The sequence below is a fragment of the Hyaena hyaena genome, unplaced genomic scaffold (genome assembly GCF_003009895.1).
Source record: "Hyaena hyaena isolate Hyena2069 unplaced genomic scaffold, ASM300989v1 scaffold_1192, whole genome shotgun sequence".
NCBI classification, from domain to species: Eukaryota; Metazoa; Chordata; class Mammalia; order Carnivora; family Hyaenidae; genus Hyaena; species Hyaena hyaena.
In genome coordinates, this window is record NW_024081828.1 from 57,264 (window position 1) to 73,779 (window position 16,516).

Genomic DNA, 16,516 nt, shown 5'->3' on the forward strand with positions numbered 1-16,516 from the left:
TGACTGAGCCACCCAAGTGTCCCTATTTATTTATAAACATATATATTTCTAGTATTCTTTTTAAGAAGACATTCCACAATATGACAAATTGTAATATTCATTACTACCAGACACTGAGCCTCCTAATTATCTTGTACATGCAATTTTATGTTAATGCTTCACATAAACTGACACATGTCACTTGGTTATACAGCAGCCTGTCACTGGGTTATATATGAGTCAAAGCAAAAATAAGACCTGGAAAGACTATAAATCATTAAGAGAACATTAATGTTTCAACAGAAGAGGAGTGTATCAACTAATCTCTAATTGACATTGGAAAGTGATTTTCATTTTCCCACCTTATTTCTCAAAGGTGTGCAAGTCAAACGTACAGATTGAGGTACACCAACACTTCTTATCTCAAATTCTTTGTTAATGCTTCTAGCAAGAGTCATTGTCTGGGAATCTTTACATAACCACTCTTCTCTCTCATGCTCAGTATGTAATATGCCTTCATCACCATGTGCTTACTCGGGAAACCCCCTTATTTGGAAGGTCTCCCAAGGAATCAAATTAAGTCTAATTATACTTAATGGCAGTGACTGCTTCTTAATTTGGATGGTAATTCTGCTTAATTGAGATGCCTTCAGGTGTCTAAGTGGTGCTCTAGCAAGAGTATTGGTGTGCAGGAGTGCGTCAACCTGGAATGTCTTGTTTCTTCTCTGAACATTTCACCAAAATAAACAAAGAAAGGCAAAGAAGTTACTGAAGCACTATAACACAAGATTCCTGAAATGTAACTTAACTGTTGCCTGTTTAGCATCAGCCAAATTTATATAGAATCATTAGAAAAATCTGTGTAAATGCATACAAAGATGAGTTAGAAAAGCAAAACCCCTGAAATGAGAGAAATATGTAAATCCAAATGGCATGTGTCCATTATTTTATTTATCGTTTTGCAGTCTGGCCATGTTGAAATATCGTCAGAGAACACACCTCATGCATTTTATCAGACGTTAGCCTTCTGGAGTCTGGCAAAACAGGAAAACAATGGGATCTGAAGTGCATCATCTACAAAATATGAACCTGATAATAACCCAAGTCTCTTTCTTCGGCATTTTGCTTGTGTGCACAACTGGTTTCCCACTACCATCAGCCTGCTTTCTGCCTTCCAGAGGCTTTTTCCTCCGGGCTCCCTAGGAGCTGGACCATAGGCATTCGATTCGGGTGGACCTGAAGGGAAGTCCGCTAGGGACATTCTAGAAAATTCCTTCCATTTTTTAGAAAGACATGGCTCATTTCTCCAGTGAACAGGATTATGCCAGAGCTATCTTGTGACCTGAGGGGGGCGGGCATCATTACTGCCCTGGAAGGTGGAGCAGTAAAGAGGGGAGTCACTTAAATCCTCAGCAATGTTCCTGAGCTCCTGAATTAAAATGGAATCTCACTGGCTCTCCCCTTTTGTCATGCGAAATAATGTTTCTTCAACCCTTTTTCTAAGACCTACAGCCCCAAAGCTCCTATCTAGGCACTGAAGAACCTATTACTCCGTTTCCACATGGCGCCCCGCACAGTGATGATGGAATGTGTAGCTGTGGGAATAAATGGGTCTTCTTAGGAACAGAGCTAATGAAGGGCCGTCACAGTGCAGTAAAGAGACACACACGCTCTCATCCTTTCTTAGGAGCAAAATGGCCAGGAAGACTTTACCAAGTGTTTTCATTCCCTGGATCTCGGTTTCTTGTCTGTCGGGTGAAGGGTTCAGATAATAGAAAGTCTAACCTTCCTTTTGTACAGAGACTTCAAGTATTCCAGTATGTACGAGAAAGAAAGAAAACCAGATACATGGGTGTATGTGTAATAATCAAAATATTCATGATTGTTTATATGCAATCTAGGTCTAAATGAATTTTGAGACATTGTGAGGGTGTGACTCAGATTCCCTGAAGACTGACCCTGGAGCCAGTGCGTGACCTATCACAACAGCCGGGGTCTGCTGACCCTTCCATACAAAGGACTCCCGCACTTTACAGCCCTTCACCTGACATGCAGAATTGCAACAACCCCATCATTCATTACAGGGAGGCTCGGTCTCCCTCCCAGTGACACAGAGAGAAAATATGCCACCAGCACGAGTCTCTTTGACTCTATTTGGCTTCTCCACATGACATGGTGCATATCCTAGATCCTGGCAGCTAACAGCACACTTGTGAATTCCACATTTACCTCTACCAGTTATATCCACTTGAATGAATATACAGCAGGTGCCTCACTCTCATTATGCCTAAAACCAAACTCATTATCTCTTCCCATTAAAAAAAACAAAAAAATAAACTCCTGCTTCCTGAGGCCCTTTCCCTGATTCAAGGTAGGGAGAATTTATATTATTCCAAACTAGAATGATCTGGAGAATAAAAGGTCACTATTAACAATGGTGCAGGAACTGTGCATGTGGAGTAGACTGCCCCGGGGGGGGGGGCGGTGAGGGGGCTGCAACGTTCCCTCATTCTGGTAAGGGCTTCACTGCTCCCCCCTAAAGCCACTGTTGATCCCGGCTTGATTCCATGACCCTCATAGTTACTGTACTGTATCCTTCAGAGCTGCTAAGAGAACAGATCTCAAAAGTTCTTATCACAAGAAAATAACTTGGTAATTATATGAGATAATGTATGTTAACTGTTTTGCAAAACATACATATATCGGATAATTACATTATGCACCTTAATGTTATATGTCAATCATATCTCAACAAAACTGGGGTGGGGGGTAGGGAACATAGACATAACCTTCAGAACCAGGAGGAGGCAACCAAATGAGCAAAACTCACTTTATACTGGAGTCCTAGACTTCGTCCACTACGGGTGGATATATGTGCTCAGAAGGCAGCCTGAGCTCTGAATGCAAACAGCAAACTGTAAGGGGAACCACATTCACAGGGCTGTTTCTCTCAAACAGCGTCCGAGTCAGAGCGCCCATGATACCGCGGCACCAAGGGGGAAGGTGGAAAACTTACCTTGTCCGGATCTGTTGTGGTAATGACCCACACACAGTGAGCATTGTCTTCATACTGAACTGGGTAATTCGGGGAGGTAATGATGCCGCTGGGTCCACGCAGATTCGATCCACATGTTCTAGCTAGAAAAAAACAGAGATCGTGTGACTTTCTTCAACACGTTATCTGTGTGCTGAAGACAAAACAGGCACATGAAACATCAAGTTAGCTGTTCACCAGTTACGATAAAATGTGGTTCAAGAACTCAAGTTGGCAAGTACAATGGACTCAGCCATCAGGTCCCTTTTCGACATCTGCAATGTTAGACTGGAGCTCTCTGTGAAATTTCCCAAGGCTCCATTCACAGGATGACCTTGTCGCTGATATCACCATGGGTGATGCCAGATCAAATAAGTCCATCTCAAAACCCAATCTGACTCAGAGAGAGTCTGCATTCCCTTGGTGGGACACAGATGCAGCAAGATAGAGGGGAAAGTGCAGGGCAGCTCGAGACCCCCAGACCCCCATGCCCTACGCTGTATGACAATTCCACCTCTCCATTCTAAATGTGATGGTATGACAGGTCATCTCCAAGGTCTCTTCCAAGCTTTAGACTCCAGTCTATAGTCAATGATACAAATTGCCTTACAGCACAATGCAAGCAGGAGATTAACATGTAGTTGACAATTTAAAGAAAGAAAATAGAAATGGTAGCTCTAAAAGAGAAATGACCTTAAACTGAAAAGACCCAGAAAACTACAGAAATGACATAACCTAACAAATGTTACTGAGGTTTATATGTAAAAATTGTATTTCAGGGGCACCTGGGTGGCTCAGTTGGTTCAGCGTCAGACTCTTGATTTCGGCTCAGGTCATGCTCTCAGTTTGTGAGATAGAGAGCCCCCCACCGGGCTCTGTGCTGACAGTGTGGAGCCTGCTTGGGATTCTCCATCTGGGATTTTCTCTCCCCTGTGTTCTCCTTCTCCTTCTGTCTTTGTCCCTCCCCTACTCATGTTCTCTCTTTCTCTCTCAAAATAAACATTAAAAAAAATTTTAAATGTATATATTTCAACTGACCTCCATTTTATGAATGGAACTTTCTTCTTCTTCTTTCAAACTGATACATTATTTTTATAAACCAAAAGTCAGCCTGCAATGGAATCTAGTCTTAACATTAATAATATAAACTGGGGGGCGGGGATGGCGTGCCTGGGTGGCTCAGTTCATTGAGTATCCGACCTTGGCTCAGATCAGGATCTCATGGTTTGTGAGTCCAAGCCCCACATCAGGCTCCTAGGTCTCAGCAGAGCCCACTTTGGATCCTCTGTTTCCCTCTCTCTTTGTCCCTCCCAATCTCTCTCTCTCAAAAATAAATATACATTTAAAAAATAATTTAAACTGGGTTTGTGAAAAGAGCAAAAGAAACTGATTTCACAATATAGAGCTAATACAAGGAAAGCACTAGTTCATATTTCTAAGGTTTCATATCACACAAACCAATTAAACTGTCACCCAACAAAAGCTGAATCCATATCATGACCCATCTTGCCTTTGATCTTTTCCTTGGCTGCATGCCCCTCCATGGCCAGCTTTATTCTGGGAGACGTAGTCAGAACAGGATTCTGACTTCCAAGGGCCATCTTACAGCAGACAAGTCAGGAGAAGCCAAGTAACTGAGCTCTTTCCGGCTGCCCCCAGGAATATATGCCTCTTGTCTATTTATATGGACATAACAATAATGTAATTCATACCTATTCTTGATAAGAGTTCTTTATCGTAATGACTCACACATCTATCTGTCGTACAACGCTGTGTTTTTCTACCTTGGGAAAGCACCTCCCCTGAGCAGCAGCACCATGGCCAGCGTCTAGAGCTGCTGACATAAACATGGGGCAAGAGTAGACAATTTTCAGTAGCTCGATACTTAGTACGAAAATAATTAGCTAAGAATTAACCTATACATCAATTAACAAAAATACAGGAAAACCAACATTTAACATGTTGGCATTTACTTTGAAAATGGACAAGATTTCTTAAATAAAGATGCATAAAAGATGATCAGGCCAAGAGCTAACTGCACACAAAGACATCTACCTCTACAGGCTATAGAACCCGCTTTTAGGAGCATGTTGTCAGAGAGTCAATGAGCTTCAGATGCGAAAGTTTCCTAAGGCGCCCTGTGAGCAGTATTCATCAGAAAATCTTAGAAGAAAAGTTATCATCAATACATTTTGATTTACAATGCCTTTGTGTTACACACTCATTCTTTGTTAAGTTTCATACTGAAAAGTTGCTATTATGTTATGTTACTCGGTAAATATTTTTTGATTTAATTTTGAATTAATATTACCGATGTGCCATTCTAAGTATGTCAACCTTCAAAAAAACATCAGAAGAGTGAGTGAGTGAGTGCAGTCGGGAACTAATTGTTACATTCCCACCGACAATCTGTGCCCAGCCAGTCATTAGTCCCAGCTGTCACTCTGCTGAAAAGTTCACCGAATCTGACATCCCATCAACGGCCTTATGTCCCACTTGTCTGCTTTCAAGCTTGACCCTTAACTTGACTTATTCAAATTGCCTCCTCAGCGCTCCATGAAATTCATCTTACCCACTGCTTGGAGAAATGGGATTTTTAGTGATTATATATTTTAGTGAGATAACTATTAGTAAAATATGTATAGGAAAGCAGTACATTTCCCACATTTTCGTGCATATTTAGGACTGTGTTTCACATAGAGTGAGTTATGAATCCAGCCTCTTCAGGGATCTTTTTCATCAGAAATTGTCAAATTAATTTGTAAACTAATTTTTGTTTTCTTTTTGTCATAGAAATAGATCTCTATTTTTGTAATACATTTTTCTAATCCATTAATTTTAACTTTTTTTTTTTTTTTTTACCAATTCTTTCAATCAGTCCATCAGGGCAGGGATTTTTCTCTGTTTTAACCACTATATTAATTTAATACTAGGAACACTTCCTAGCATTTGATAATTTTCTTCCTAAATACTTGTTCGAGTTTTTTAAATCAGATGTAATGACCTTAAATAATATGATCTAACTCTAATTATTTAATTATAATCCTCTGCTTTAGGAAACTGTTAGAACTTTAGCTGGGACCTCAGTCTTTGTTCTTCTAAATCTTCCCCACCCTTATCATCTGCTTCCTCAATGAATGATGATACTGTCATCACCATACCAATCAGGATTCACTGGTACAGCCTTCTGTATCAATATTCTTCTACTAATCACAGATAACTCGGATTTTCCACTGGCAACCACTCCAAGTTCCATCATTCATGTGCAGAGTCCTCACTGAATACGACTACTGTGTCCTGAACTGTCGTGGGTCTGTGCGTTACTGTGCAGGTGCGTACAGTGTCCACTGTGCAGACTAGCTGTGACCTTCTGAATCTCCTGCAGTCTGTCCCCTGGGGCCTTCTTTCCATTCTATGGTTCTGCGGCAGGGTTATATGAAATGGCCAGATCCCTGAACATTATTTATTTTTATAGTTTGTGTGTAAGCAGAGAGAGAGAGAGAGAGAGAGAGACAGCAAGCAAGCAAGCGGGGGAGAGGCAGAGGGAGAGAGAGAATCCCAAACAGGCTGAGCTATTGGCACAGAGCCTGATGCAGGGCTTGAGCTCACAAACTGAGAGATCATGACCTGAGCCAAAACCAAGTGGGAAGCCTAACTGCCCGAGCCCCCAGCCCCTAATACCCCGAGTTTTAGAGCAGAGTGAGTCCCACTGCTAGCCGTGCCACACTCCATGTCCTCCCCTCGTCAGCTTCAAGTACCTGAAAGTGAATTTCCTTCACATCCACTGGATGTCACTTTTCTGTTAAAAACCTGCTCTTGGGGAAGAATGGGAAGAGCTGAAAAAGGACACAGGCCAGGCAGGGGACGATGGAGGAACCAGCACTGAGGGCGGCACTGAAATGTGTCTGATGGGTGGGCAACAGCTGGCGTAGACCCATGAGAATGTTCAGTCAGTGTGCTTCTGTGCCCGGCCCCTCACCCAAGATTGTGTTCGCTAAGGATATGGGGGAATGGCCTGCGGGGCAGGAAGAGCGGGAGCTGAGGGCTTGGGTGGTGCGCCCAGAGCCTTCTAAAGGAACATGGCCCGTGGCAGTTTACTGCAAAGCACATCTGTGTTGCTTTTTCTGACTATAATCGAACAAGAACTCGACCAATGTTGTGCAGATTCATAAAACCATGGTATTTTCTGACACGGAAGGCTGGAGCCCTGAAGATCTGCCACATGGCCTGCCTCTCTGCACCCTGGCCTCTTTGCTGGGTCCTCACTGCATGCTAGGCATGGACCGTGGACCTTCTTGGACACGTACGATCCTGTTAGCATAGCAAACCTGTTCTAATTATGAGTGAGCAATTTCACAGTGTCCTTGGAGGTGGGGGGTCTTCCTCCAAACAGCTGCTTCTGTACGGAACAGGCATCCAATTAGCCAACAAAGGATTTAATGGCCGACATAATTTAGTAATGACACTACAGTAATGTCAAACAAGGTTTTATAGCTACATTTAAATATATCCCCATAATTGAAATGTATACGTGCGTGTTTGTATATATTACAGTTGAATACCCCTTCCTACACCTGCTACGTGCTCTTCCTCATCAAGATCCTCCTGGAAATATAACCTCTAATGTAAAGTAATATATACTTAAATGATCAATAATGCTTACTACATGGTCTTTGGTAATAACCATGACCAACGTACAGGTAATATTACTCACGTGGCAGTGTTCTATACTTGTAAGCTCAAAATTTACTTATATGTTTTATGTTTTTAAAATTAAGTAAGAATCACAAAATGATAGTTGAAAATATATCAAGAGGGAAAGCAGACAGGAAGAAACTGATTTTGGATGCAAATATATGCCATTTATCTATTGAATCAATGAATATTAGGTATAAAACATATTTGTTTCACATAATCTATCTTATATAATAAGAAGTAATCATTTGTCTATCTAGGTAAATTCAGTTCCAGGAATTTGTACTGTTCTATAGTAACTAATTAATCACATTAATTGGAGAGGAATATTCTCACTGACCACATTTAAATTAAGAGGCTACCCTGACTCACATCTGGTGCACGTTTCAAACACTTTAATAGCATATTTGATAGTCTGTTTCTTGTATGTTTTTAGGAGAAAGCATTTTGATCAATCATAGCTTTCATGTTTCATCCAGATTGTCAACCAAAGTGGAAAAAAGTGTGTTGTAGAGGTTAAGAGTCACTTTTCTTAATCACAGCTGAGTTCCATGACTGGTTAATGCAGTTACTGGACATCTAATCTTGCTTTAATTCGTTTCACACTGCTCAGTTTGTTCAATGAGTGTACTAATCACAGCTTCATCTGTGATTGCCATAAGGCTTAAGGGAGGAGAGCAAGGAAGGCACTCAGCACAGTTCAGACTCCTATTTCAGAAACCCAGGTTGCACCCTTGCCGTGGGCAGGGCTTGCCGTGGGCGGGGCAAGGCTCTAGGCATGGAAGGTTCAGTGGAGACAGAACACCAGTAGGATCCTTTCCTTCCTCGGGCAATTAACACACAAACGCATGCCACCTAATCTAATGTGCGGAGGACACAGAAGCTTTCTAGAAAGGTCTGAGCACGGGTTTGGGGTGTATCTGGAAAGGACTTGCTTGGGAAGACAGTGGTCACGGGAGGGTTTTGAAAGAGATGGTGGTGGAAGGAAGGGGGAGTCCGGACAGCCACATGGACACCTGAGGGCAAGTGTCCCAGAAAGAAGGACAACAGTGGAGGACGCTCCATCAGAAAGGTCCGTGTCGTGTTCTAGGCGCATAATTAGCACCAAATTAACATTCGCGTTCAAGTCATTTCATGTCAACAGAATTTGAGAGTGATAGAAAAATACACAGGTTTATTATTTCTAGTAACCTCATAAAAAAGAGAGAAAATGTATTTTTCACCTAAGGAGTCTTCAACTAAAAAGCATAACACTTTGGAAGTCTAGAAGCAACAACAGACATTTTTCCAAATTCACTGGAATTAAATTAAAAGTTAAAAGTATGTACGTCTCTTTAACTCTTGAGATTATATCTTCCCCAAAAATAATCAGTATACAAAGTATAATCTTATCATTGACTTGAAATTTAATCCAGTCGAATAAAGAGTCCTCGTTCAGGGAAGTGGCCTTTTGTCTACTATTTACCAGGTCATTTCTGCATGGACATAAAACATGGGTAAGAAAAAATAAGCTATAAAAAGTTCTTGGTAAATGACAACTTAATAAATTGAAGGTAATTCTTAGCTAACCTGACCTAGAGTCCCAAGGTAAGAGCTTTATTCTAGGACCCCTGGTGGCTCTAATTGCCTTCCATGTAACCACAGTTACAAATGCAAATAATACTTCACTTTTTTTATGTGCTCTTTCAACTCAGTGAGCAACTAAAAATATTAATTCCACAGATCAGAGTGCCTTAGCATGAAAGGAAATTCTCCCTCTTAAGCCCTGGTAAATATTGACAGAATGAAATGCCAACTGACATGTTTTACTTAAAAAGTAGGTGCTCTTCCTTGGTTTGTTTGTTTGCTTACTTTAAAAATCTACTGCCAAAGATACTTTACATAGTTTTAAACAGCTCATAATATTCTGCGCTGTGAAACATCGTAATAGCTGCTTACATATGAAGTAAGCATGAAGTAAATGATGCAAGCATAATTTCAAACAAAATCACTTGCATAATCACCAAGGTATGACAACCATTCGTCTGTTTGGTAATAGAAGGAAAAGGTAACGTCCATCCCATCCCCAAAGCTAATTAGCTAATGTAAGCATTGGCTAATGACACCAGTGTCCAGATGTGAAAGATCGCTTCTGACTCACTGCAATTTATCAAGCACTTCCATCAGATGTTCCTTCTGTAGAGAAGGTACGATAATTGCTTAAGAGTTAGAGACCCTTCTAGAAGATGAGAACCTTGAGAACCTGCCCTTAATTTAACAATCTGAAATCTCATAATGCGGGCAAAGCTCAGCCCAGGGGCGGTTTCCGTTTTTTATAGATGTCGATTTAAAACATGCTGGCTGAGATGATCGATATAAGGGCTCCTTTAAAGCCTCAGAATGAATCAGGAAACCCTAAACCATGATGTTCTCCTCTTCCTATTTAGTATCATGATCGCGCAGACTGGAAAGGGAATTCAGAAAATGGCCTGTGGTGTTTGGGGCCCATCGACAGCTAAGAAACTATTGTGACAGTCTGTTTTAGGTAGCATTTAAAATACCTTTAAGTTTCATGGTATCTATCTCCCCCCACATTTTAGATATCTCAAGCTATCTTTTTACAGAAATGGTTATAAAATCTCAATTTTCCTTATTATTTTTTTTTAAATCTCCACTTAAAAAAATTTTTTTTCCACTCTTCTGCAATTGATGAACTTATCAGTAGAAGCAGGTAGAGACACGATTTAAAGGAAAGAATGCTAACACACTCCAGGTTCCTAAATACTTCCAACCTCAGAAACTTACAGCATTTTTAAATGTTTATTTATTTTGAGAGAGGGAGCGCACGCATGTGAGAGAGAGCACGAGTGGGGGAGGGGCAGAGAGCAAGGGGAGAGAGCCCCAAGCAGACTCCACACTGGCGGTGCCTAACTCGGGGCTTGATCTCATGAACCATCATGTCATGACCTGAGCCAAGACCAAAAGTCAGATGCTTAACTGACTAAGCCAGCAGGCATTCCGAAACTTAAAAATTTTAAAGGAAGAAAGTATATTCTATAGTGAGGGATGCCCCCTGGCAAACAGGGCATGACTCGGTGAACTCAGCTCTTGCCTTCACAGCTACAGCGGTGCTGACTGCGTCCCACAGATGGAGAAGAGCTAGGCCTGTGACCCAGCGAAGTGTCCCGAATTGAGGTGTCCATAGTGGGCCCTGATACTACGAGGCAGGTGAGTGGCTAGTCTGACTGAGATGTGCTAGACGTATAAAATACACCCAAATTTCCAAGTCACGGTATGAAGAAAAAGAGAGAAAGAAGGTAAAAAAAATTCCTCTTATAATGTTTATATTGACTATATGTTAGGATGATAATATTCGGGGCATATTGTATTAAATAAAATCTTAAACGTAATTTCATCTGTTTCACAATTGCTTTTTTACTGGCTTCTAATCTGCCTACTAGATATCTTTAGTTACATATGCAGCTGGCACTCTGTGTTTTGTGGAGAGGGCCCTCCTCAAAACAGGGCCCACAGGACTGAGCTACAGATGCACTAATACGTCTGGCCCTTCAGCAGGGTGAGCGACTGATCAGGCCATGCTGCCTGGTGATTACCTGATGTTGTGCAAGACTGTGTTTTCCAGACTGGAGGGCTGGATGTGCCTGCTGGCCTTAGCAAGGAAGCTCTCCTCTCGTTAGAGGGCTATGTGGCTGGGGGGGGGGGAGTCCAGGGCAGATGAGGGGAATGGGCAGATCTCTTATGTAACCATGATGCTCACAGGTAAGCCTTTTCCGGTCTGGAAACTGGGACACTCCTGCACCCAGAACTCCACCTGTTTTCACCCATATCACTTACAGCTACAACTCAGCCCTGTACGAAAATGCCAGCCTGGATGAGAGAAGGCTGGATGATTGCCTCATTATTTGCCCTCTCACTCACAGAAAGCTGCAGGTGACACAGAGAAGCAACATCAAAATGGAACCAAACAAACAAGCAAGTAACAAACATGAACTTGTGACACATCCACTCAGCGACTCACTCCAACTCTCCCTCTTAAGGACGACACCTTCCTTGGCAGAGACTGCAATGGCCTGCATGTCTGCTGCCCCTTTCTCCCACGGAAATACAATTACTTGCTACATATGTGACTGCCCCGACTCAAAGTCTCACGGCCAGGTAAGAGCACATGGCTGGGGTTTGGCCAGTGGACTGGGCAGGAGGAAATGTGTGTGGCATTTCCCGGGGACCCTCCCTGGAGTACAGGTGCTTTGCCGCAAACCACTTCTTCTAACCCCTGAATCCCGTCACCCGGGATGTGGATGGTGCCTAGGGCCGTGAGGGTGAGGGTCTGACCACAGGGCAGACAGAGTGGGTCTCGGGGCCAGTCCACCCCGGAAACAGAGCCGCCATACTGGCCCCTGGTGTCTCCGCGAGACAGATGCCCATTTTCATCCGGGTGAAGCTCCACTTGGGTCTGGATGTTTGTCACCTGATCTTTATCCAACTAGCACATCTCAGATTTTCCTCTTTCGAGGATCTCAGGGCTCTCTATTCAAATTTCTTGTTTCATGTTTTCCTACTCCAAAATATACTAAAATATATTTTTCTTTGAAACATTAGTTTTAAAAATATATTATTTGTTATTGTTCCTGAGACGCGATATGTCCTACTTAAGGTCTAATGATTTGATACATACATACTTCATGGACACCGAGTACTGTGCAATGTACTCTGTGTGTGTGTGTGTGTGTGTGTGTGTGTGTATACACCGAGTACTGTGCAAACTGTGTATATATAGAGATGAGTACCAGGTTACACTGAGTACTGTGCAAACTGTGTGTATATAGAGACGAGTACTAGGTTACACTGAGTGTGCAAATTGTGTGTATGTAGAGAGAGATGAGTACCAGGTTACACTGAGTACTGTGCAAATTGTGTGTATATAGAGACGAGTACTAGGTTACACTGAGTACTGTGCAAACTGTGTGTATGTAGAGAGAGATGAGTACCAGGTTACACTGAGTACTGTGCAAACTGTGTATATATAGAGACGAGTACCAGGTTACACCGAGTACTGTGCAAACTGTGTGTATGTAGAGACGAGTACCAGGTTACACCGAGACTGTGCAAACTGTGTGTATGTAGAGAGAGATGAGTATCAGGTTACTCCGTGTACTGTGCAAACTGTGTGTGTATATATATATGTCTATATATATGAGTACCAGGTAACACTGAGTAAGTGTGTGTGCATGTATGGGAATGATCAGATTTGCTTCTGGAGTTCTGGAAGTTTAAAAACCGCTACTCTCCTTGGAAATGTTTGCTTCCCACAAATTCCGAAGAAATATTTCTGTTCTACTCAGCTCACGAGAAAGCCGTGCATCGGCATCTTCCGTGTTCTGCTCTGCCTATCGACAGTGGACGCCGCGCTGCTCTAGGCTTCGCTGCGCCCTCACAAAGCACAACACGTGTGCAGGAAGAACTCACCGCCGCGTGCTCCTTACCTCGGCAGATGGGCCGATGGTCGCTCCATGCAGCCAGTGTCTCTGTGACTCTCTGACAGGTTATGCTCTTGGAGCCCTGGAGCACATAATTGTCCTCACAGGAGAACTGGACACTTGCACCAACCCTAAACAATTAAAAAAACAACAACAGAAAACAACCCAAATTATTCACAGAAGCCTTCGTAACAGAAAATGGGCACAGTGTTTTCAGCGTGTATGCCCTCCAAACGACACTAAACGATCTGTTAGACACAATGCTCAGACAGAACCCTGTGACTTAGCACAGGACAGACAGCACCGGACCTGGGTCCAAATTCTCTTCTGCTGACTTCTCAGCTAAATAAATCCATGAGCTTTAATTTCTCCTCTCTGTCTCTAAAATGGACAAAGTGACGAAGGCGACCTGACTGCCTGCCATGGCTTAAGTGTGTAGGAAGAATTGTGTATTCTACAAAGTTGGAGCCATTCTTCGTGACTAAATATGCTGCAAAAACAAGGACTGAAAAGGTCCAGGTTAAGAAAACGTCCCAGTTCACAGAAGGGCAAGTGCTATGTGGTGCCACTCACGTGGCTCTGAAAATACTCAAGCGCAGGGAAGATGTTACTAGGAGCTTGGGGGAGAGGAAACCGGCTGTCATTAATCAACTGGCATCAAGTTTTACTTCGTAAGATGAATAAACCGTAGAGATCAGATATGCAACATTGAGCATTTCATCAACAGTAATGTGTGCTTATGATTGGCCAAGAGCACAGACCCTAAGATGACTGTTTAAAGAAAAGAAAGAAAAGAAAAAATAACAAAAGAAACAAGAATTCTCCCAGTGAAAAGGGAGAGGAGAAAATGTCTCAGTAAATAATTTGTTATAATCACAAACATTAATTATGTTCAGAAGGCCAGTGATAGGGTATTTCAGAAATACACCTTACAGGAACAAAATACTTTGTTTTAGAAAAAAACCAACCTGGGGCACCTGGGTGGCTCAGTCAGTTAAGTATCTGACTCTGGCTCAGGTCACAATCTCACGGTTCGTGGGTTCAAGCCCCGCGCTGGGCTCTGTGCTGACAGCCAGCTCAGAGCCTGGTTCCTGCTTTGGATTCTGTGTCTCCCTCTCTCTCTGCCCCTCTCCCACTCGTGCTCTGTCTCTCCTTTTTCTCAAAAATAAACATTAAAAAAGATTATTTTAAAGAAATAAGCAATCCATCCAGCCTAGCATATTGTTTTGGCTTCTGAGCTGCACCTGAAAATAGGAAGCTGTGACTGAGGTCGTAAGTGTAACAAAATGTTGCACAACACATCGGGTCTGAACACACCAATCCTTCCTTCCTCTAAGCCTGGCTTCTGGAAGGGAGCTGAGCTGAGTACTATTTTAGTATCTCACAAGCCTCCTGCCTCAGGAGGAGTGTCCACGTATGTTTTCCACTTGACAGACTCTGAGCTTGACGCTGACAAAAACGGGATGCCAGGGCGTCTCTGGGGAAAAAAGATGCAAGTCGCCCATGCGCACCTACACAGCTGATAACAGATGGAGGGTAAACACACGCACGCTGTTGCTGCATCCTGAGAACTGTCATGGAATCCCAGGGCACACGTGACCCGAGTGGTATCACACCAGAACCTCCCACGCTTCATGTAACACTCTGGGCACGGTCACAGGTGTCTGCAAAAATCAAGGCAGGGTCAGAGGCACCTGAAAAATTCTGGATTTAACAAAACTCGGCATCTTTCTTTTCTATGTTTTATTTATTTCTGAGAGAGAGAGAGAGACAGACAGATAGCGTCAGCACGGGAGGGGCAGAGAGAGAGGGAGACACAGAATCTGAAGAGCTCCAGGCTCTGAGCTGTCAGCACAGAGCCCAATGTGGGGCTCGAACCCACAAACCGTGAGATCGTGACCTGAGCCAAAGTCAGATACTTAGCCGGCTGAGCCACCCAGGCGCCTCGGGTGTCTTTCTTTTCTAAAGAGGACTCTCAATGTGCTACAAGATGCAAAAATGTAGTTTCCTTACCTAAGAGAATGTAAAGTATGTAAAGATTTCCAAATATATGTTTCCAGGAAGCCCTTTTTCCCCAGTATCGATGGCAACTAAAACTCTATGGAATTAATTTTGAGAAACACTGTATCATAGGTACATAGCAGGTATTATTTTTGAAAGAGAGGAGTGTGAAAAACAAAATATAGACATAATGCTAATTTTCATGGTCAGTCATAACAGCTATACATTTAAAACACGTGTATTTAAACATGTTATTTAAAACAGCTGTACATTTTAGAGACATCCATCCATCCATAATTTCTGCTCACTGGTCTTTGTTTAAATCTCTGGAGCCACACTGAATAAATGAAATAAATCTAAAAATTTTGTTCTGAAAGCCACTCTTATTTTTGTTTTCAGCTACATCTTCAGTTCTTTCTGTTTACCTAAATCTCATTTTTCATCTATTTTATCATTCTTTCAATACATTTTAATTGAACATCTACTATGTGCCACTCTGCTTTACATTTTAATTGAACATCTACTATGTGCCACTCTGCTTTAGGTATCAAAGATATAAAAATTAGTAAAATTAGTTAAAAGTTAACAAGATCCCTGTCTCATGGAAGTAACAGTCTAGTTAAGAGAAGAAAATACAAAGTAATAAATTAAGCAAGGAGAATATAAAAGTATCCTAAGTGCTATGAAGAAAACAAATCAAATGTTATGATGTGATTAACAACACATTAGGGAGAGTTGTTAATTTGAGAGTATGTCAACATTTTTTTTTACAATCCTCTTAAACTGACGTGCTAATAGCTTCTACATTATCACAGGTGTGATCAAGCATAAAGGAAGAAAAGTGGGATTATTGCTTCCATTTGGCAACCACTGTATTTCGTCCAGAGCAGACTATCATTCATTAGTTATGGCAGATTGCGTTCTGCTCAGCCTAAACCTGCACTATTCACGTGTGCTTTCTCAGGCCTCCTGTCAGGGCTCCTGTAGGCATTCTTCGCAGACTGTGTTTTGTCTGGACATCAAGAGACTTAATAATATCAGTGATCTGGCAACACAATATAGATTTATCATCCAAATTATAGGCAGAGTTGGTTTCCAACAACCATGAAAGTGTCAAATAAGAGAAGCAGGCCTGACTAAATTATTTCAGATGTATTTGGAAGAGTCCGAGGTTGCTGAATAAAGGTGAGCAGCACAAACACACAGTGATAGACTAGAGAAGCCTGATGCAAACGTGCACAGACCCCAACTAACAATAGTCTGTAGATATGTATCCATCTGCCAGGAAAAACCCGCACAGACTATTTTCTGGGTGGTGACATCATGGTGA

The 16,516-nt window shown here is 42.2% G+C and overlaps 1 protein-coding gene across 1 annotated transcript in view; it reads right to left on the minus strand.

Moving 5' to 3' along the window:
• Positions 1 to 950: 950 nt before the first annotated feature.
• The window catches only part of LOC120224573 (CUB and sushi domain-containing protein 1-like), a 124,331-nt gene continuing 108,765 nt past the window's right edge, over positions 951 to 16,516 (minus strand). The window contains exons 4-6 of the mRNA XM_039222836.1: positions 13,192 to 13,316; positions 2,996 to 3,117; positions 951 to 1,013 (exon numbers count right to left, since the gene is read on the minus strand). Coding sequence (XP_039078767.1) covers positions 999 to 1,013; positions 2,996 to 3,117; positions 13,192 to 13,316 — 262 coding nt within the window. The 3' untranslated portion in view covers positions 951 to 998. The remainder of the gene's footprint in view (positions 1,014 to 2,995; positions 3,118 to 13,191; positions 13,317 to 16,516) is intronic.